Source organism: Thalia democratica, chromosome 8 (genome assembly GCF_965202585.1).
Source record: "Thalia democratica chromosome 8, ktThaDemo2.hap1.1, whole genome shotgun sequence".
In the NCBI taxonomy this organism is placed as follows: Eukaryota; Metazoa; Chordata; class Thaliacea; order Salpida; family Salpidae; genus Thalia; species Thalia democratica.
In genome coordinates, this window is record NC_139172.1 from 23,066,897 (window position 1) to 23,090,546 (window position 23,650).

A 23,650-nucleotide genomic window follows, 5' to 3' on the forward strand; every position below is an offset into this window, starting at 1 on the left:
TTCTAATCATTACTTTTCAAAAATACTAGTTTTTCTAACCTTTAAGTTTCTTGATTTTTGGATTCACTTTTATTATACTTAATTTTTTCCAGCAAAAGTTTTATAAATCTTTACTAATAATAAGTACCTAACTAAAATTTTTATTGAATGAATATTTTATAAACTGAGCACTTACCTAATTTTCTTTCGCATATCTTAGCTTTTGTCAATTCAAAAGCAAATTATATCATCACTTATTTATTTCTACGATAATCGAAAAGTTTTAGAATAAATCTCACATACAATTATTTTTAAGCTATGTGTAGAGCAACACAACAGTTTGTGTTAACAGAATAAAATATAAATAAAACTGTCTAAAAGTATATTAGTTATTAAAGTCTTTCTAAGTTGTAACAAATAATGAGAAGCAAAATGGAACACAGTGTTTAAACACTTAAAAGGTATAAAATCAAAAAGTGTATATTTTTATTACTAATCAGTAACTAAGTAAATTAATTGGTTAGTTTTACAAAAAAAAAAGTTAAGTTTTTATATTTACATTTGTTAGTAAAAATTTATTTATTCACTAGTTTTAGCTTACTTCTTTCTTTTTTTTGTTAAAACTTTTTTTTTACTTTATAAAAACTCTTAAAAGTGAGATGATTTTAAATATAAGTATATTTATTATCGAAATACAAATTTAAAGTGAATTGTTAAGTTTTTATTCTAATTTATCTTCAATATATCTATTAGGTATCTATTTACACTGAAGTGTTTTATGGCACTTATAAAACAAAACTAAAAGAGTCTTTTGTAAAAACTAAGGTTAGCTACATGTAATTACAAAATCTAACTATAAGAAACAATTTTGTTGAAGAAGTTTAAAAACAGTTGTCTAAAGTTTAAAAAGAAAATATCAAAAACTCTTGTCAAACTTTATTTAATATTTTTCCTAATTTTGTTTTGTTAACAATGCTTAATTTTAATAAATTTTTAGTCGGTAACTTTTTTCTCAATCCTCAAGAAATAAGTAGATAAACAAAGAGAAAATTATTTTCATAATTTTTTGTTATTAAATAGTTAAAACGAACCACCATAAAAGTATTAAATTATACTAGGTATTTATAATCTAGTAATAAAAAGATACGTTCTTTTAAAACTTACAGATAAAAGAAAATATAAAAAAGGTAAATGACGATTAGTGCAAACTTTAAAATAATTTTATATAAAAGTTTTAAGCACTGAGAAATTTTTGAAGTTTAATATTTTTGGCTTTAATAAATTTATCATTAGTTCACAAAACTTAATGATCGAAAAGTTTAAAATAAATCTTTATCTTTTTGAGCAGTCTTTTGCTAAACTGATATATTTCTCAATATAATTTTCACACAGTTACGTTTCTTTAGATGAGTTAAGATTTTATGACGTTAACCTTTTGTTGTATGGTTGATTAACAATGAAAAAGTTAAAATGACGTTCATAAAAAATATTTTTTAGCATTTTCTTAAAAGTATAAATAATTTCTTATTAACTAGTTCAATAACAATAAGTAAATATTAAAGTTTTTGTATTCAAACTTGTGTTTGTACACTAAGTATAAAACTTTTTTGTTTTAAGTAATGTTACAGTTAATAAAAATTTAAAGTTTAAGTGTTACTTTAACAAACTTATGATATATATAATCAAGAGTAAAGTTTTTTTTTTAGTTCACCTTATACATAAACAAAAGTACTAAGTTATGAAGTTAAAAGTTTCGTACTCTCTATACTTTTGTTATTAACTTTTAGTTTATTTATACCAACATGTTATACTTAACTTTCCACTCAATCACTACTTTATAGTGAAAACGTTTTATCAATAGTTAACGTCTCTTTGAAAAAAGAAGTGTATAAAAACATTTATTATATTTGGCTAACCTTTAAATCTTTGTTATTAGAAAAAATTTTCCATAAATAATCTTATACTCACAGGAATTTATTTAAACTGAAACTATTAAAATATAAACCAAAAACACAAGCAAAGTATTTTTTAAGTATTTAAATACATCTAAAATAGGTATCATAACTTTACTTTTAACAAAAACTTTTGTAACTTACTTTTATATATTTTTTTTTACAAAATCAGTGTATAAGGTATATCAACATTACACATACTAATACTCTTATTATGTGCTAATATTAATTGTATCTATACTTTAGAGTAGAGTTTCTCAAATTTTTCTTCAAAAGGCCCCTTTTAAAGAAATTAAAAAAGCTTTGGCCCCCTCCAACAAAGCTTCTCAAAAAACTACCATTAAAATTGCCTAAAACAATTTTTTTTTTGCTCTTCATCATCAACTCCAGAATATCTAGTGTAAGTTTCAAGTTAGGGCCTTGTGGCTCCCCCTTTTACGGCTTGTGGCCCCCTAAATTTCCTAATATTTTTTCCATAATATCTAGTATAAGTTTCAAAACTACCATTAAAAACGCATAAGACTTTCTTCTTTTTTTGTTGTTCATCGTCAACTGCAGAATATTTAATGAAAGTTTCAAATTATGGTCTTGCTTGGTTTCAATTTATGACCTCATAACCACTCGTCCCCTTAAATTTCTGTATCGCCACCAAGGAGGCTACTTGGCCCAGTTTAAGAAAACCCTGCTTTAGAGTTTACAGTATGATATAACGCATAATTAGCTTATTTTGAAAAAAAAGTACAGTATTTAACTTAATTACCGGAAAACTTATTAAGATTACCGTTTTTAAACAGTCTTGGAAGTATACTTTACATTTTTACAAAAATAAAACTTAACAATTTGACTGTAACCTATAAACCTCAAGCTTAATTGAATAAAATTTTCATTTACAATTTTCCAAAGTTATCGGATGCTTTTATGTTTAAGTAATTTAATTTTTTTTGCGTAATAGTTACTTTAGACTTTAATGAATTCATAAATTTAAATTTATTCTAAAAAAAAGTATATAAGAATGAATACCTTTTTAACTACATCTTACTTAAATAATTTTTTTTTAAGTTTAATCAATTACAAAAGTATTCAGATCTTAAACTTAGAAACTTTTGAGAATGTGTCAATAATGGTTCTAGAGCCATTACAGGATTTAAACTGTTAATATGTTATTATATAAAGTAAGTATATGTATTTGAGAATATATTTTTTATATGTTTTTACTTCTTAAACTTCTTTTCTCTGAATGTTTTATAAATTTTTTGAACTTTATAATGAAAACTTTAGATTTTTTTAACCACAAAATACAAACTAACTTTTGTTATATACTTTAGCTTGTTTTACAAATGTTCTGCTTAAAAACTTGTAAAAGATTATAAGCACTATTCATATATTTTTCTTATAGATATATAATTTTAAAAATCTTAGTTTTCATAATTTATTCTATAACAAGGTAGTAAGTTGTATTGTAAAAACTTTTTAAAATGTTTACAATGGTTTTATTTTGAAAAAACTTGTTACTTTATTTGTTTTTTTCAAAAAATTTCTGTTTTTGAAATTTTAATGAGTTTGATTTATGCTTTTTATAAAAGCATTTTAGTCATACTAAAATCTGTTATAAAGCAATTAATAGAAAATTTGGAAACATATGAACTACATTTGCATTTGTATTTTAGTTTTGTTAAAAATGGTTTACTGTAATAACTATTAGTTACATTATATTACAACTTCGATATTTTATAACAAATACTTTAAATGTATTTTTGCTTTTAGTTTCAAATAACGTTCATTTAAAATAGGCGTCTAATTAATAATTAAATAAACAAAAAATTGGCGTGTATCAGTAGGTAAACCCATGTTTATAATAAAACACGTAAAATATTATTATTATGAATATACAAAAACTAAATTATTAAACTTTTCTAAAACTGTGTATAAAACTTTTTTATTGAAAATATATTTTATAATGACTGATTTTACTGAAAAGAATTTTAATACATTCTTACAGTACAATGTTTATAAAAACATAAGTTTGTTAAACTATTGTTAAAAAACTCAAAACTTAATAAAGAAATGTTAGAACTTTAACAAAAGTTTCTAAAAACTAGTTATTGCACATATATTAACAGCTCGTTCTTAAAACAAACATACAGATACTACTGTTTGTCCAAAATGTAATATGACAAATTTTTTTGAGGTTAACTAGTATTCAAGTATTTAATTTCCTTTTTTTGTTCAAAAGAATATAATTACTATAAGCGATTTTTTTATTTAAACCTTATAACTTTAAATTTTCATACTCTGTTATCTAAACAATAACTCACTCGTCTTAGTAAATTTAAACAAGATCTTCAGTTGTAAAAAAATTATGCGAAAGTTAAGATAAACATTTGAGAAGAATTAACTTGAATTTAAACAGCTACTTAGGTATAAAAACTAACAAAATAAAACAAACAACTTAAATATAATAGGCGATTTATTACGACTTTTATTTTTTACAGGTTTTAGACGAGTGAAACATTAATTTGATAATGGAATTTAAAATTTTGAAGTTATGTTTTTTTCCTTAATCATAAATTGATAAATATAATTGTAATCTTAAAAGCTAAAAGTTTACATTAAAGTTTATAACTTTGCAAATTTGTCAAAAGTTTTTATTAAGCTTAAAAAAAGTTGGACTTCAGTACCTTCTATTTACATTGTAAATTATTAAAAATAAATTCCTTAATACATCAAGTCTTTTAAATTTAAACTGTTTATTGAGATTTTGATAAAGGAGTTGAAGAACTAACTGTTAGTAAATAATGATTTCTTATAATACTTTTAGTTAACTATAAAACCAAATAAAATAAAATAAAAAATGTTTGGTTGTATTTACGATTTTTTAATTTATAATTAAATAAATAAAACTAAAAAAAAAACTTTTGATAATTTTTATAACACAAAATTTTTTTTTCTAAATATCAAATAATATTAAATTAGATATTTTATAATTTGTAGTTCATTTTTTGTATACTATAAAAAAAAACTAAGAATTTGTTCTAAAAAACTATCTTTAGTAAGACGAGGTTATGAATTAAATAACTATGGACTCAATACAATTTTGAAAAGTTTTACAAGTTAGTTTTATCAAAATTTATCCAATTGATAAAATTTGATTAAAAGTTTAAAAACGTTATTTACTTAACGAGCATTGTCCTAACATAAGATTACAAGGTATAAAAGATCAGATATCATAGCTTAATTACAAATGTCCTAATACAACTATTAAGGCAGTAAAAGGTAGCCAGTTAGTCAATTTATTAGTGTTAAAAGTTTCACTCCACTCTTACTTTTTTAGTTATAAAACCAAAACGACCAAAACGTTTTTCAACAATCACTTTCCTTAGCTCCACTCCCTTGCGTGCTACTATTTTCACGCTTTGTTTTTCCTCGAAGAAGCGAGTTTTCCAACTTCATTGATTTCTTCACATAGTACAGTATGTAAAACGGATGCGCCAAACTAGCAACGCAACACACCAACAAAACAGCGTTGACGACAATGAAAGAGTTGTCCAGCAAGTTTGTCACGGCAAGAGTCAACGGGTACTGGAGAAACAGGAAAAGCCCGCACACAAAAATGTGGATGCCGTACATCTTGCCGTAGTGCTTGTTCGGGTACACTATGTTCAGAAACGCTACCAACGTCCCGCAGATGATGGAGCGGGCCAGCGCCTGCATCACAAACGTGACGATCTGGACCTCGAAAACGGGCACCAGGCTGAAAACGAACATCAGTATGGTCAGCACGGAAGACATCAGAATGCTGACAGCCGCCGACTTCAAAGCGGCGAATTTTAAAGGCATCATTCTCGCAAACTTCTGACGGAGAAAGTCCATGAGCGCGCCGCTTATTGGAGCGAAGAAGACGCCGCAGCATTGCACCGTGCCGAACACCGTCGTGTACTTTTCTATTTGGTCCGCAGTCGCGTCCGGAAAAGAACTGGAGAGCCAAAAGTTGAAGTTTCCGATGAAAAAAGCCATGCTCAACTGCAACACGCAAGAGTGCATGATGTTTGTCCACGTGTACGGCAACTTCAAGCATTCTTTGAAGGACAAATCGAAAACGTCATCTTCTTTCTCGTTATTATTATTATTAAATATTTTATAATTTTGATCAAATGTATGTTCTTCCGTTTGCTTGACGCACGGAAGCTCGTGATAACCGAACCTGTAGTTTACCGGAATTTTCTCCGGCGGAACCCGCTTTGGGGTCAGCAAAAACGTGTAGAAGTGAAAAGGTATGCTGACAAACGCGTATGCGAAAAATATGCTGTGGTACGAGCTGCCGTTCTTGTAAAGCTTGTTGAACACCAGGAAAACGAGAGTCGACGAGTCGTACAGGCCGCTTATGACCGTGCACAGCGACGACTTGTACTTCGGCAGCAGGTTTGCGACCTGAACGTTGACCGTGTTGAGGCCCAGGCCCGCGTACGAGATCAGAGAAAACGACGCGAACAGCAAATTGGACGTCTCCGGGGTCGCCACCGAGCACATGACGAGTCCGGCTGCCATCGCGAGCAAGCAGTAGGTCCTCGTGAACCAGCCGCCCAGCCTGTCCAGCATGTAGCCCGTGGACAGGTTGCAGATGGGGGCGACGGTGGAAGCGATGGTGAAGACGACCATCAGCCGGTTGATCTGGTCCGTGTTCACCGTGTCGGAAGTGAGAAAGTAGCTGAAGTACTTGGTCTCGTTGCTCTCGGTGTCGTTGAAGAATCCCTCCTGGACGAGTACTGGCTGCAGCGAGCTCCATCCGTACAGCAGGCCCGAGTAGAGGAGAGTTTCGATGAAGGTCACTGCCAAGCTTAAAACAGTTTGGGGTTTCATAAGCCTGCAAAAAAAACGCAGTTTTGTGACTAGTTTTTAGAATATTTCTACTTATTTTTTGTTAAAAATAATCTTTTGTTTGCAAACTTTGAACTACCAAATCTTTGTTTGCTTAATGCAACTAAGTTTAGCACATGAAAAATTATTGGTCAATGTTTGTTTTGACGTAAGTTTATTGACTGAACTAAATCTATTGAAAAGATAGTTTAATTCTCATAAAAGTTTACATAACAACCGTAAAAACTATTATCTAATTTAATATAAAACATTTAAAAACATTACTAATAATTGAAATATAAGTATGTACGAAAGTTTGACTTCAAGTAAAAAAACCTAGGTTATTAGTATAAACAAAGCCTTTGTTTTATTACTTTTACAAACATTTTTGAAGTAATTAAGGTTTTACACCATTTTTAAAAGTTTTAAATAACAGTACTTGGTGTATATTTTATGAAAAATTATTTTAATTTTTTAATAAAACTTGTAATTACTTTCTCAACTAAGCCTACTCTAAAAGGTTTTATTTTGCTTCTATCTAATACAAAAACTTCTTTAAAAACCTGAAACATCTTGACTTACTAGCTATTCAGTAGTGATTTACTGTGTTTAAATCGTTTTTTAAAACATCAAACTAAAATGAATGCATAATTTTTCTAACTGCTTACAGTTTTTTTTTTCTACTACTATAACAAACTTTAAATATCTTAATAAAAACCTTTACTTCAAACTTAAAAAAAGCAACGTTAATTAGTTTAAATACAAAATCCAAGCTTACTGTAATTTCACCTTTAAACCTTGCAAATGACCCTGTAAATATAGAATACTTAAGTACTATTAGTACAAATGATAAACAAAAGATACTTTTTCTAAAAATAATATCCAGTACTTTTTATTTACAAAGTTGTGTTTTGAAACCATTTGAGTGCCACTTAAATCTGTTGAAGTTTGATTGGATCATTGTAAGCTAAGCCCTCCGGTATGTTAATTATTAGTTAAAAATGCAGATTTCAAATAAATTTCTGAACAACAAAACATATCAGCTACGTAAACATCTAACATTTTTATACTTTTTAATCTCATAATAGTTGTCAACTTTGAACATTTTGTACTCAATAAATGTTTTACTTAGAGTCTTAATAAAAAATTTTAACTTGTAAAGGAATTTTTGTCAGTACAATAACTGTTCTTATTCATTCAATCGTTTTGCGTTACTTATTTGATAATATAAGCTTTGTTAATATATCTTATACTGTTTTGAAATCAAATCAATTATAAAATATTTCATACTAGCTTAAACTTAAAATTGTTATTTATGTTATTGCAAAATTTTTTAAAGACTACTGCTAATTGGTTTTTTTTCTAGTTTTTGAGTTCTCTACCCTTGATCAAATATATTTTGAAATATTTTTAGATGTTTGTTCTAGCATCTTAACTAAATAAAATATACTTACGTCAGTTTCTGCATACTTAAAACTTTTTTAGATATAAACAAACAACTTTAAGTTTTTTATGTCTGTTAACTAACTAAGAAAGAATAAAAGCAGTATTAAAGTTATTTAAAAATAATAGATATTATTTTTATTATTCATAATTATTTTTCATATATTAGAAATTTTTCAATATATATAAATTTATTACATTTTATAAAGCTACTAAAACTAAAAACTAGCTTTACAATTTCGAGTTAGCTTATATAAGTATTTTGTTAATTTAATTTACAAGTAGTCTCATTTATTTTGCTTTTTTTGTTGAACTTCAACAGCAAAGATAATAATTGATAATGTAAGCATTAAGTAAACAACTACAAAAAGCATAAGTTTCGGTGTCCTTCAGTTTCAAAATAAGTGCAGTTTAAATATTTTTAGAAAGCAAAGCAACTTTTTATGTTATTTAACACTTTTTATTCTTTTTTTTTTCTGCAACGTTAAAAGTTTTGAATTATTTAAAACTAATTTTTTAAGCTTCCACAAGAAAATTAATTACTCTTAAATCACGGAGTTAAACTTATTTTAATAATTTACCGGTAGAACTTCTGAAAAATTGTCATAGAAAGCTGGCTGCTTTATTTGAAAGCATCAGATATACTCCAGTATGCTTTTTAATTTGTTATTGTATACTTTTGTAACTTTGTGTTACTTAAAAGTTTTAGTTTTCTTACACTTACAACTTTTTCTGTCTTAAGTATATCACGGTTTTTTGAATTGTTTCAACACGTTTTCTTTAAAAGATTAGCTACTCTTACTTGAATTTTAGTTCTGCTATGTACCAAACTAAAGTTTCGGTTATTAACCAAAACAATAATTAAATATTAATATAAATGCAGACACGTTTTTGAAAATTATTAATTTAATGTATTACTTCTAGTTTTTTGGGTAAACACGATTTATGCAATTTACGATACAAGCTAAAACATAGATATTTTTTAATTGAAAACAAAAATTTTTTTTAGCTGAGCACTAAAGTTAATAAGAATTTTAGAAACAAGAAATGTATATATTTGTTTTTAGTTATTTTTATCTGTATTGTTAAAGGCACCACTTTTAAGTCCTTCAAATTCTTGGTTGCAAGATATTTTAATTAAACTAAATTGTAACTTGTTTTTACTTTTTTTATGTATAGTTTTGAATAAAACTAAAAAATACTTTAGTTCCATTTTAAACGAATTGAACAAAAGTTCAAACTCAAAAAAATAAAGTCAAACTCATGTTTTAACTATTATTTGTTGATTTATTAAAATGAAGAATTACAGCCAATTTTTTATTAAAGCCTAAAAAAAATATTTAAATACAACTATTAATAAATAATAAAAGAGTATAATAAGTTTAAATACGTTAATTTAAACTAAATTTTTATGGAAGAAAATAGAAGGTATTTTGCCTATATCTAACAATTAAAAAAGAAGATAGATGGTGTTGAAGTTTAGTTAAAATAATTTGTACCTAGCTCAAAACTATCTTCTTACTTATTATTATTTTGTTTGAAAACAATAGTTTTTTTTTTATTTAGTGGTGTTTTTTAGTTGAGTTAATTTTTTTATTACAAATTAAAGGTAAAATTAATAAGTGAAATAATTTTTGAGCTTCATGGAATGTTATTGTAAATTATAACATTCGTGTTTTAAAATAGTTTTAAAATGATTACAATAGTCGATTTAATAAACACTTACAAAATCTTATTTGTTTACATAATAAAAAGATAGACAACACTAGCTGTCTAATAGTATAATAAAACGTAAAGGTTACTAACAAAGAAGCTTTTTTATTAGTCATCATGGCTAGTCTAGTAGAAAGAAACGAGCCACAGAGGGACAATGAGGTCTAAATAAATATATCTTTCTTGGTTGAGTTTATTCACAAACTAATTACAAGAATGATAAAGTCTGTAACACAAAACATAACTAAAACTAGGTAAATACTTCTACATCTCCCCCCAGATTTTATCTACTAAGGAGATAAAACGTCAAATTTACCTAGAAAAACAAAATTTTTTTTAAACAATTTGTTACAATTTAAACGCATTTTTCAGGTCTAAAATTCAACGAAATTAAACTCAAAAAGACAAAAACATTTCAAAAATTACGATTAACTTAGTTCACTAATAAATGATTTGTTAAAACAAACCACAACTTAAACAAACAAACTGTAACAAAAAAGTTGAGACTTAATCTTTACTTTTCTTCACTCAGATGCTGAATACAAGTATTTAAAAACTTAATTGCTTCACCGATTCGAACTTTTCAGCTTTGAAGAACGAAACCACACGTCATTCATCTAACCATCTTGACACTTCACTTCATTTGCTGATAAACACCTTTATCATATTTTCGGCTTTAAACAAAGTAGAAGGTGCATTACTGATAGCATTTAACACTGACGAAATACTGCTACACTTATTTTCCAAATACTCGATACTAACCAACAGTTCGAATTTTTGAAAGTCAATCTCTGCGTCCTCATCCAAGATCACTTTGAACAGATGGCTGTTAGACTAGTCTGCTGCAGAGTCAACTACAAACTTTAGGACGTCACCATTGGACTGAAACTCATTCATTAGACCATAAAACATTAATTTACAGTGAACATTCCAACTAACAATAAATGAATATCAGCAACATCGATGGCACGAAGCTTTTGAAAAGCATCGTAAAGTCTTACACGAAAACGCTACAAATAATCCGATAATTTCACACACTCATCCCGGATACATTGTTGTTCGCAGTAAACTTTGGCTGTCTGTTTGCTTTTCTGTAGAAAATATAAGTCAAGAAAACATAGATCAAAGCAAATCCGAGCCATTCCAGTTCAACATCAATTTCGAAGAAAACCATTAGTACAGAAGGAAATTACACAATGCTTCACAAAAATCTTCCTTCTATAAAAACAAAAAACATTAAAACTTTTCTTGACATCTTTTTCTCAACCTTACAGAAAAGACAAACTTTTACAGTAGTATGTTTGCTTTTCTCAGATAAGGGGTACTACTTATAGATTTGCAAACAGGAGGGGTAAATCTTCTCAGGAACTTACGATTTTGAGCAGTTAAGCGACCTGATCCATCAACTTTGACAACACATTGATGGCAGTCCTTCACTTCCACCACCACTCCACTTTTCCCCAACTTGCTAGCAAAGTTACCTGTTTGATTTAGTATCACGACATGATCACCGCAATTCAAAGGTGGCAAAGATTTTGTGTTCTCACTTATATTTTCCAGAGACTTAACAAAACGAATACTGAGAGATTCTTTCTTTTTATTCCAAATGTCACGCCACATTTTTGAGATGTGCGGGTTATTGTAAGTCATAACCCTCTTTCTGACGTAAGGTAATGACTTCTTATCATTTGGAGGTAGGTGAGGATTGCTTTGGGATTTTTGCGGTTTTCGTCGCCATCCAGTGTGTAGAAATACATTTTTCTGTTCCTGTACCTCCTTTTTCTTCTTGACGTTTTTACGCTCGAACATATTTTTCCTACGACCTTGGCTGCAAAAGTTATCAAAGTTTTGTGTATACAATCCACCAACTACAAGTGCATTTGACTCATCAGCATAATTTTGGTGACTTTGATAAACTTTTTTACGGGACTTTATCCAGCATTGTTTGCAGGAAAAACACTCAATATACCTCATACTTTTACTGCTCCAAACAAATTTATCAGTTGATTTATTACATATGCCACAAGTTATTTTACCACTTGGTTTTCGTGTGGTTTTCTTTGAGGATTTGTACGAGAAAACTGAGGCTATAACAGCGGGTTTTGACATTGCATCACGTGCCATCTCTTTACCTTCAATAAAACCGATTGTCTCATTGACATTTTTCTCATCTAGATTTTCCCATCCTAGTACCTCTTTACGGATATCCTCATCGGCTAAACCTGTTACCATGACATCTTTTAGAATTATGTCTGTAAAATCTATTATTTGATTACAGCCATCCTTTGGGCATTTACATGTATACGAGCATGTACTAATAATAAACGTGCAGCAAATGATCTAGTGTTTTCAGTCAAATCCTGTCTTGCACTAAGAAAGTCTGATCGTCGTACAACAACTGAAACAGGAATAACTGCAAGCTGCTTAATCATCCTTAAAAGCTCTTGCTCACTTAAATTTACTACATCTTCATGACCCTTCAGAAGAGCATCGCCTAAATCTTCCTCACAGCACTGGTACAGTTGACGGCCTTTTTCTACTTCTGTCATCTCCATGCTATCTTTGAAAATAGTCCACTTTTGTACAAATATATTCCAACCCTCTTCATTGCAGTCTGTCCCTATTCGAGGACGTTCCATCTTTGGAGGCTTTGGTTTTGAAGAATTCGCACAAATGTGAACGTTGTTGTGAATGATAAGCAAAGAAGCAACTACAGAAGCATCGACGTCTGGTGTTTCATATGTGCAATTCTCAAGAGGGCATTTAATCACAGGCATTGTTGATTCAACTCAGCTTGACTTTATCATAAATAAATATATCTTTCTTGGTTGAGTTTATTCACAAACTAATTACAAGAATGATAAAGTCTGTAACACAAAACATAACTAAAACTAGGTAAATACTTCTACAAGGTCATAATTTGAAAACTATACTAGATTTTCTGGAGTTGATGATGAAAAGCAAAAAAAAAGTCTTAGGCGTTTTTGACAGCGGTTTTAGACTTATCCTAGATATTATGACTAACATCACAAGTAATCTCATGAAATTTAAGGGGCCATAAGCTGTAAAAGTGGGAACCACAAGGCCATAATTTAAAACTTACACTAGCAATTCTTGAGTTGATGATGAAGAGCAATACAAAAAAGTCTTAGGCGTTTTTATTGGTAGTTTTTGTTTTTATCATATTAGAGGAGGTAATAGCTTTTTTAATTTCTTTAAAGAGATCTTTTGAAAAAAAGTTTGGGAAACCCTGCTTCATAGAATTTTAGACTTATTATAGTATATAATATGGTTTTATACTTTGATTAAACGTATTTTTTATGATGTTAAATAACTTAAAAAGTGAATTGTTTTTGTTATATACTTTTTAAATGCAATTTTGATTACAAGCTAGCTTTTTTTAACCGTTTTTTGAATTTAATTTAGTTAGTTAGATTTAAATATAATTTAAAGCTAAATAGTTGCTTGATCTAAACTTAAAAAACTATTAATAACTAACTTTTTTATACGATGCAAGTAATTCATCTAGTTTTTAATTATTTTTTGTAACACATATTTTCAAGAGTAAAACGCAGAATATAAAATTAAAGAATGTGTTTCTTAAGACCATAATATATAGTCAATTGAAAATAGTGACCCCTTGAGAAAAGCAAAGTTTTACTTTAATTTTTTACTCATTTTAATTGTTACAGACTCTCCTTTTTATTGTAAAACATTTATTATAGTACAATTTTTTGTTTTTTTTTAAACAAGGTGGAGTAAACAGTTAAAAAATTAATTTGTTAGTTTTCAAACAGCATACAAATGTAACTAACTAATTTTCTACAAAACAAAACTACCTAATGCATATCTAGTTTTACTAATAGTATTTTTCTTGACTTTATTACAACTAGTTTGTTAAAACCTAGTTCAGAGGTAAGCAAACTACAGCTGCATAACAAATACCTGCAGCTCTCGATGTACTTTACAGCTGAAAACAAACCTTTTTCAAGAGAATTAAAAACGTTTTTGTGATAAAAACTTACATAAAAGCCCTTAATTTAACAGTTATTCATTACCAGTACTTTATTGTTGTGTATTTTATCACATTTTTGGTTTAAAGTAGCATATTTTATATATTTCAAAAGTTTTTGATCAAGTTGTGTTTCACGAAAGTCTTTTTTTTTTCCTTACAGTGAGGCCAACGAGCTTTTTTTCTAATTGACTCGTTACTTACAAAAAATGCCTACTTCTGGCAAATTTTATAGTTATATGAAAAAGTTGACGAAAAACATATAAACTAGTTATTTAGGTTTGTCCTTAAAATTAGATATGTATACTAATTCAACATAAAATGAAAGATTTGAAGTTAGTAACTATTAAAAAAAATTATAACCTTAATATTGAAATTTTAACGTAAGATTTTATTTTACAGGAATCATAGGTTTTTTGAATACAAAGTGTTAAGTCTAGACTGTTTTATTTCTAAATTTTAATAAAATATTTAAACTTTTTCTAAGCTTTGTATTGTATTTTATTTAGTTTGTATTGAACTCTTGCTTTTTATAATTACAAAGTAGTGTCACTGCATTTATATGCGACTATTAATTTCATTATTTTCATTGAAAGCAATAACATATTTGTTGAAAATTTATAGATTATATTTTCAGTTAAAAAAATGGGTTTTAGAAGAAATAGTTGTTAAAATAAAACAAAGTTACTAAACTTATGTTTCTTTTTACATAGAGTTTTGTAAGTTAGGATCATTCAAGTTGATACATTTACAAGGTCATCTCAATAATAATAATACACTTGACGTTGTTGGTTTAAAGTGAAAACTAAGAGCAGAGTTAGTCATTTAAAGTTGCAAGCTTTTAAAATTTTACTAAAAAATATGATTCAATCAAAACTTCATATAGAAAAAAATTTGATTTTTTTTTCAACACTGTTTAATTGCATACAATTTCATTGCCCTATTTAATCGGAGTCTTAGAATTAATTATCAATCATAATTTATATAACAGAGCTTTTTTTTTGTTTATGTAGTAGTAGTTAAATTATAAAATAAGTATTTTAGTAGTTTCTTAAATTTTTTCTTAGGTATTTACTTTAATTAGTTTAAAACAAAAATTTAATTGTTTTAAAAACTCAATAGGTTTAGGGTTTTTTCGATTGTTCATTGTAAAATATTTAGATTAATCAAAAAAAAACCTCAATTGGTAAACTTTATTTTTACCGGTTTTCGTCAACAATATCTCTTCTAATCTTTCAAAAAAAAGTTACTTAGGCTAACTAAAGATTGTTATGAGACTGTTTGAAAAATTTTCTTCTAAAACAATTCTATAAGTTAACTTATAAAGTTGTATAGTTGTAGTGAAAATAAATTTAAAGTAGTTATTTAATCGGTTATAACAACTAACATAACACATACTAACCTTTGAACATATATAAAAGTTAGTTAGCTTAAAAAACATTTGGATCACTAATTATACAAATGTGCAATAATTAAATAGCTTGAATATAATACCCTGAATATAGTTTTTTATGATGATTTTGTTTTTCATGTTATAAAATAATCGATGCATGTTCAGATGATAAAACAGTTAAACACATAAAACATTTTCGTAGAAAAAAATTAATAAATAGATATTCTAAACTAATGAAAACCTTAAATTGCATTTATAATTTTTTTACTGTTCAATCAAATGTTTTTTGCATTGTATTTTTTTCACTTTTTCATTAAACTTAAAAACAATAATACTACTTCGTACCTGCACGAAAATTATTTACTAACAATTCAACATAAAATAAATTTAAGTTAACTTATTAAAAATACCTATATAAATTATACTGATAGTTTAAAATCAAAAAATCTTCGTCTCAACTTTAAATATAAGGAGATTAAGTGTTCTACAAACTTATACTTTACAGTCATTAAACTTAATTTTAACTACTTTTAACATAATTTAAGTCTAATAAAAACTAAAAAACAATTTTACCAAGATACCCTGCAATGGTAAAAATTTTAGTCCAACTTATAGTAGTCTACGCTAGATTTCACTTGAAAGCAAAATCACCTTTGTTATATAAAAAGGTATATTGTACGTACATTATTTTAATATCTGAGTTATTCTGAGCTAAACATCTCATTTTTGATTTTTATCTTAAAATTATTAGGCTGATACTACATAGGAAAACGAGCTAAAAGGTGTTTTATAAATACACTTTAAATAACAAACAACATTGATCAGCTAAAAAAAAACAATTTTATTAAGCCAATAAAAAATTACACTTAAATGCACTTTTGTATTTTTGCGGCACGTTGAAGTCATTTATTTTTTTGTATTTATTAATTTATTTATCATTTAACAGTAAGTGTCATCTTTATTTTCATCATACACAATTTTTTTTAAACAGCCAAACACAAATTAATTAATGTTTTCTTTAAAAAATTATTATGGTAAAATAACATGATAAAGTTGTAAAAAAAATTTAAGCTAATTTAAAATTTAAACTGAATCGGCCTAAGTCGTTTATGATAGCATGTAATACTTTTTTTTATGAAAAACTTCCAAAGTTATATTGGGGTGCAAATAAAACTTGAAGTAAGACAAATAATTATATACAAAAGTAAATTACAAAAAGGAAAGCGTATATAAAAAGCAAAGAAAAAAATTGCATAAATCTATAATTGAGTCAAAATGTATCTTTATCATTTTTTGATTTTCTTGAGAAAATTGTATTTAAAAACAATATAACATAAGACTTTTGTTTTAAAAAATATATAAATTCTATTAAACTCAATTATAATTGTATATTAGAGAAAACTCATTATCCTTGAACCCTGCAATTAGTTTCGAAGTGAACGCAACCTGGAATAATAATTTTGTTTAATTATAAGCAGAAGAAAATTATTAAATAGTTGATAAAAGTTTTAATAGTTGGCGTCTTTTTCATCATAATTTTGACTGTAATACCTTTCAAGATAACAAATTAATAAATAATCCTCAGAAATTAATGTTGTCATACAACTTTATAAAGTAAACTTATAAAGTGTAACCTGTTTAAATTTAAAAATATATTTACATCTTCACCAAAAAAAGTATCTTTTAAAAAGTAAATAAAAATTTCTATTTAAGTTTATGTTTCTATTCTTTTTTTTTTAATCAAAAGTTTAATTATAAGTTTGTACACTTTTCAAGATTAAACTAGTAAATGTTACTTTTGGTTTCTAAAACCATAACAACAAAATGTATTAAATAAAACTTGAAAAAAGCATGAAGTACTTAAAAATTTCAAATATAAAGAATAACTTCAACTTGTAATATTGTTGCTTAACTGATAACTTCATTTAAATATTCCCTAAAAATAAAGCTAAAAATTTTCAGTACATTGATATTTTTTAATATATTTTTAGACAATCAATAGGTAACTAAATATTTGTTTTCATCATTTCTAACAATTTAGAGTGTATTATTTTTTTTTAACTTGAAAAATTTAATAAGGAAATAAACAAGCTTGTGCCTCGTAAAACTACCTATGACTTACATAATCAGACTTAATCTTAACCTTGTTTAATAAATAAAATGTTAAAAAACAAACCTTTAAACTATGGTATGTAAGTTATATTTCAATTAAATAAATATTATCACGACTTAAAAACACACTCTAAAAACTTTACTTTAAACAACTGTTCTTTTTTACCGATTTAAAGGTTTAAAGTTTGAAACTAGCCTAGGTTATTTAAAATTACAAAAAGAAATCTCAACTCAGTATTCATTTTAGACAAATAAATATATGATAACTTAAAAATTCGAGTAATTAATGGATTATGAAATCTAAAAAGAATAAGAATAAACTAATTCACAGACTACATGTAATAAAATCAATAACACATTTTACAATATTCTAACAATTTAAAAAACGATGTGTTTAAATAAATAATAATATTAACAATTTTAATTGTGTTTTTAAATACTATAAAACTAATAATATAATTGCAACTTAACTTAAAAAATTCAAATTTATATTTTACCATTTTTTGAACTACTCCAAAACTCAGACTTTAATAATTAAATAAGTGTTTACTTGTTTTTTATTTAACATATATAAGTAAGAAAAAAACCGTATTTATTAAGAACACAAAAATATTAAAGCTTTTTTAAATTTCTGTTTTTATTCTGCAACAAAACTTTTATTTTAAGAGTACAATTTATAAATACTCATTTTAGAGCACTTCAACACGAGCAACCACAAACCTTCTGTCGAGTTCGTCGTCTTTCGTCGACGCAGTAGCCTCCTGCTGGCTGGGCAAATTGAGGCTTTCCGCCCTCGCCGCGTCCAACTGCGCCTCGACTTCCAGCCCGTTCTCGTCTGCCACCTGCTTGATCAGCTGTTCGACTTGGTCGGTGGGAGCTTGCGAGTGCATGGCGCTGTTCATCGAACCTTCCATCACCTGCATTTGTTATTAATGTTGATAACAAACAAGTTTAAACTTATTAATTAGTTCCTTATAAACTTAACTTAGTTTAATTTGGTGTTTGTGTTTTTTTAATCTTAAATTATTGCATATAAATTTATCGTATTTTTAATTTTCTTATTTTTTAATTTTCAGGTTTTGATGCCTGAGTCCAACATTGCACAACAAACAACATAACAGTAATAATATAAACATAATATGAATAAATAAAACTATATAAGTTGAATTAGATCACTTTTATCTAAGATGGTGTTAACTTGCTTGTTGTTTTGATGCAATAATCGCCAATATAAAACTAAACTTTAAAGTTTCCAAAAAACTTACATAGTTTATATTTTTAAGTCAACTAAAACTGAACAAAAATGATTAGTTCAGAAATGATTTTTTTTTAATTAGTTAATATTGTACAATTTAAACCAGTTATTCACAATTATTTATAAAGTGTTAGTAAACATTAAAAAATATTTCTGTGCTTAACTAGAATAAATGGGTGCTTTTTTTTGAGTACTAATGTGCACAGATGCATACTTAAAAAAATACTCCGTTAAGTTTTATTACATAAGACTACTAATATAATGTCCCGTCATTTTAGTATATATATATTTTTTAAATTAAACTACATTTTAAAATTTAAATGACATATTAAACTATTTTAACTACTTACAGCAATTTTCTGCGCACCGCATAAGAATCTATATGTTCAGTGTTCACTGTACACTCTTGGTTTTTTTAAGTAAATACTCTTAACTAAACTAGTGTGCGATTCATAATGCAAGTCCAACAAACCGAAGCATGCACGTCAAGGTCTTCAAATTGGCCTTCGAACTTTTTCATTACTTTCGCTATCCCCTCAAGATCCATGCTCTTCAAGGCTCCTCCCAACGCGTTTGTCACCCCTTTCAAGTCTTTGCTCATCTGTAATAAATGTAGTTATGTTACTTTTTTTTTTTGTTAACTTTAGTTAAATAAAATTAGCTTACTTAAGAACTTAATTTAAAAAAGTAAGTGATTGTATTCTATAGCACCCATTAAATATCTATTAGCATGTATTACTCTAGTTTTATAATTACATGTACTCTAGTTTTTAAAAAGTAGCTCAAATTTATAACTACAGCAACCTGTCGCTTTTTTACGCACACTTTGTCCACAGAAAAAATGCGTAAAGATACGAGAGGTACCAAACATACTTACTATAATGGCTGTTTTTTGATATTGCTTCTAGTTAAAAGCAGACTGGGGACTTTCCCACTTTTAACAATTTGTTTACTTTATTTACAAATATAAAAAAAAAGATAAAACTATACATATATAAAAAAAAATAATTTAACTTTTATAAAATAATGATACATGTAAAAATTTTTTACTAATTTTAATAATAAGTAGATTTTATCTTTATTTATATGTGACTTATTTGATACTTAACATTTATATTCTATTCTACTTATCAAATTCAATTTATAATTAAGCATTTGTTAACAATTAAGAAATGGTGTGGTGTCTATATTAAAATTTGTTTTTATAGCCTTTTACAAAAATATGCATTTGGTGCTGTAACGGATTTCTTCTTTTGAACAAAATATAATTTTTGCTAGGAAGTTTTATTAGATTTCGTTTTTAGATGTTTATACATATATAAGGCAAGAGTGCTGTAATATTTATTTGTGTTTTAAACTCTAATATTTCATTATACTTTTATTACTTAACACAGTCATACTTCTTTCAGAATTTTAATTTAATCTCTTATTGTTAACAAAATTTCTGATATAATGAGGTAAAAATAAGTGTTTATCAATTAGTCAAGGAATATAAGTTTACAAAGTTTAAAGATATAGAGAGGTGAGTTAGCATTTAAAAACATATTTAAAATCAAAAATATACAATAAACCTAATTTGCGCAATATTAAAAAAATATAAAATTTCATTTTTAGAATTCTAAAATGCGTAACAAAACGAGAATGCGTAATGTCATAAGTGCGTAAAGATGCGAGAGGTTACTGTATAGTCTTCTTTTTTAAAGAGCTTTTTTAACTCTGATATACAGATAAGTTTTGGTATTTTACATATATCTGATATTAAGATATAACTTAATCTAATCCATTTTTCTTAATTTATCATTATTTTATTTATTAGCATGTTTTGGTGGCATAAAATTGCGATCTTTTGGAGTATAATAAAATAGTAAACTGTTTACGCAATTTTATGCCACCGAAACCTGGTAATAAATAAAATATTTAACTTGCACATCTGTATTAAAATAAGCTCTTTACATTTCAGTAAATTAAGCAATCTTTTTTAGTTAAGACAAATAACTATATAATTTTGTTATTAAAAAACCTTTAAAATGCAAGGACAATATTAAGTTGATGCTTAAGTAAAAACTAACATTCTGCATTGCTTTGGCACTTTTCAAACGACCTGAAACCCCATCTAGTTTTGCAGACAAACGTAAGTAGTTTAGAGATTCATTTCTTTTTCTAAACAATAATTGGTTAGCAAACTACCGCAAATTATTTTTTTGACAGTTATGGATTTTAAATAACATTTATATTTAGTATAAAACCAACATTGATTTTACATATGTTTAAGATTTAATGATTATGCATCAAATTTAATACTTAAATTAATACTAAATAAGTTAAGGCATATTGTGTTTAAATTCAAACCGAATCTTTTATTAAAAGACTAAAAAACTTTTTTTTTCTACAAGAAATATCACTAAAATTTACACAAAAATCATTCATTAGTCTATGACCTTATTCTGGCTATCTTAAAATTTATTCAGATAAAAAAAATACTATTACAATCGAAAATTTAAAGTTTATAGATACAATAAGTTTTTTTAAATAATTTAATGGCGACAATTTGAACCTAGTTAAAACTGTATTTACAAATTTCAAAACTATATAAATTAGAAATTATTTTAATATGAAATCATGAAAAATTTTCTTTGAAGACTTGATATTTTATTATTTAAATTTATTATTTTTTACCATAGTTTTGAATTAAGCTTTTTTAACAGCAGACTAATAAAAAATACTAATAACTTATGCTAGGACTACTCATATCAAATAATTTAATACTAATAGTTTGAATTAAAAGTGAGCAACTTTTAAAAAAGGGGGAAATTAAATACTTAAAGTTACTTTGCTACTACTGATAAAATTAATTTAATTAATTATAAAAAAAAATTTTTACTATAGAAGTTAAATATTTTACAAATTACAAACAATAGATTCATAACAAAGGTAAATAATACTAAAAAAAAATAAATAATTAAACAAAGATAAAAAACTTTAAGCATTGATCATGTTTCAAAAAATTGAGAAAAAAATAGCAGTATAGTACTTATTATACAACAAATAACTACAAACACTTAATGGTTAACTCAGTTTCATTACAAACATTTGTAAGATTGGTATTTGTAGAATGGTAAAATTTTAAAGTTTATTAATTAACTTTTGTCGTTATAGCTAGAAAATACTTTAATAAACTAATAAGCAACAGTATAAACTTACCTTATTGCTTGTTCAGCATATAAAGCTGCAAACTCATGACGATCAGGACCTTTTAGAAGCTCCTGCAAATTAAAACAACCTTGAATATTTTTTTATTAAAGAATGAATAGTATTAAACTTTATTTTAAATGTGTAAAAATATTAAACAATAATTTATATGAATGCCAGAATACCTTTTTTACTTTGATTAGTTCAGCTTTGTGCTGTTTCTCACATTTATTTGCTTGCTTTTCAAGTTGTTTGGTAGCAAGCCTCAAGGAAAACAATGTTTCTGTGAACAAGAAAAGCACAAGTAAGTTTATACAGTAAAATAAAAAATTTCATGTAGTGAGTGATTAAGTGTTTTTTAGTTAGATTTAGTAAAGTAAAGCCATTTATAATCATTAAAACCAAAAAAAGTTTCAAGTAAACTTAAAATTATAGCTTTGTGTAAAACATTTATCACTACAGGTATAATTAAGGGTCAAAGAATAGTTTATTTTTATATGCAGTTAAGGTGTTACTTGTCAATTACTTGTTTTAGGTAGAAAAATTTTTATTTTTTGTAAAAGTTATCTAGAAAAGTTTTTAAACAGTTTAATGCTCACTTAAATAATGCTAGAATCAGTATGAATTCAATGTTAACAAACATTACATGCATATATTCTTTGCAAATAGTGTAACTAAATACTTTAGATGTAACATTAAATTGTTAAGATAGTTGAAGAAAAGTAGTGTTTTTCATTAATTAGAAATTTAAAACTATGTTACTTTATTATATTTATAAATGTTATGTAACAAAAACAAAATGTTTTCTTTAAAGCTTATGTAAAGTCTTAGACAAGCTTTATTCTTATTAGATTTATAATGTCATACTCTTAATTAATTAAAGTTTTATTCATTATTTTTATATATACAACAGGTGTAATTAAATCATCAAACTATTACTTTCAGACTACTAAATGTTAAGTTTTTTTTTTTTTTTTTGTAAAAATTTTGTATAACTTAATGAGGCATAAAAAACAAAACTAGTAGATTACAAATTAGAGTATGTATAAGCTTAAGAAACATATATTAATAAGACCAAGATTGAAAACAAAGTTTTAATTATAAAAACATATACAGTTTTTAAAAGTTAAAATATTTTTTTTTAATATGTTTGAATTTTAAAAAAATATTTTGATAAGTGTACAGTACAAAATTACCTATTTTTAACTAAAATACTTTTTTACAAGTGCTCAAAATAAAAGATGTATAATACATATGAGGGAGCTATTATACAAAATAAACAAAATTTAAGGTTTTTTTTAGTTCCAAAAAGAATTAATATATAAAACAAAAGAATTTATTACAAAGGTTACATAAAAGTTCTAGTATAAAGTTTGGTATACTAACTTACCATCAATATCAGGCTTTTTTGAAAACATGTTAAACATTTTATTTTTTTCTGAAAAATAAAACAAAAGTAAGTTCCCTAAACAAAAAAAATATTTTTAATTAATATTTTTAACTGACATAACAAACTGAAAAAATAAAATCTTGTAATTTTTCAAAGAAAGAATTAATTAAACTTTTATTAAAGTATTTTAAATTGCCAGTATGTAAGCAATGTAATAAGTGGTTATTAAGAAAGCAATGTTAAGGTATTGCAAAAAATAATTAAACTTTCTAACACCTTCTGCAGGTTAAATTCATTAAAAAATACTTAAATATAAAACTAAAATGTTAGTAAAAACCCATTCTAAATTGAACAATAT

General features: G+C 26.1%; 2 protein-coding genes across 2 annotated transcripts; both read right to left on the reverse strand.

Annotated features, from left to right (window-relative positions):
• Positions 1–5,291: 5,291 nt before the first annotated feature.
• Positions 5,292–6,788, reverse strand: LOC145843029 (equilibrative nucleobase transporter 1-like). Its single transcript, XM_082950499.1, has one exon. The coding sequence runs from the start codon at positions 6,786–6,788 to the stop codon at positions 5,292–5,294; it is 1,497 nt and encodes a 498-aa protein (XP_082806625.1).
• A 9,436-nt stretch (positions 6,789–16,224) lies between these two features.
• LOC145842305 (charged multivesicular body protein 1a-like) lies at positions 16,225–23,382 on the reverse strand. The gene is made up of 7 exons (XM_082949729.1): positions 23,293–23,382; positions 22,088–22,185; positions 21,915–21,976; positions 20,783–20,873; positions 19,186–19,314; positions 18,179–18,375; positions 16,225–16,792 (listed from the first exon to the last, which is right to left on the reverse strand). The coding sequence occupies exons 1-7, from the start codon at positions 23,327–23,329 to the stop codon at positions 16,771–16,773; spliced, it is 636 nt and encodes a 211-aa protein (XP_082805855.1). The 5' UTR covers positions 23,330–23,382; the 3' UTR covers positions 16,225–16,770.
• Positions 23,383–23,650: the final 268 nt, after the last annotated feature.

What these genes read in the sequence shown, in the direction of transcription:
- LOC145843029 (XM_082950499.1), bottom strand. Translation starts at nt 6,788, where the DNA reads ATGAAACCCCAAACTGTTTTAAGCTTGGCAGTGACCTTCATCGAAACT.
- LOC145842305 (XM_082949729.1), bottom strand. Translation starts at nt 23,329, where the DNA reads ATGTTTAACATGTTTTCAAAAAAGCCTGATATTGATG. An exon ending in AACTAATCAAAGTAAAAAAG is followed by an intron (nt 21,977 to 22,087) that starts GTATTCTGGCAT and finishes TTTAATTTGCAG; the next exon opens with GAGCTTCTAAAAGGTCCTGA. An exon ending in TATGCTGAACAAGCAATAAG is followed by an intron (nt 20,874 to 21,914) that starts GTAAGTTTATAC and finishes ATTATTGTTTAG; the next exon opens with AAAAAGAAATGAATCTCTAA.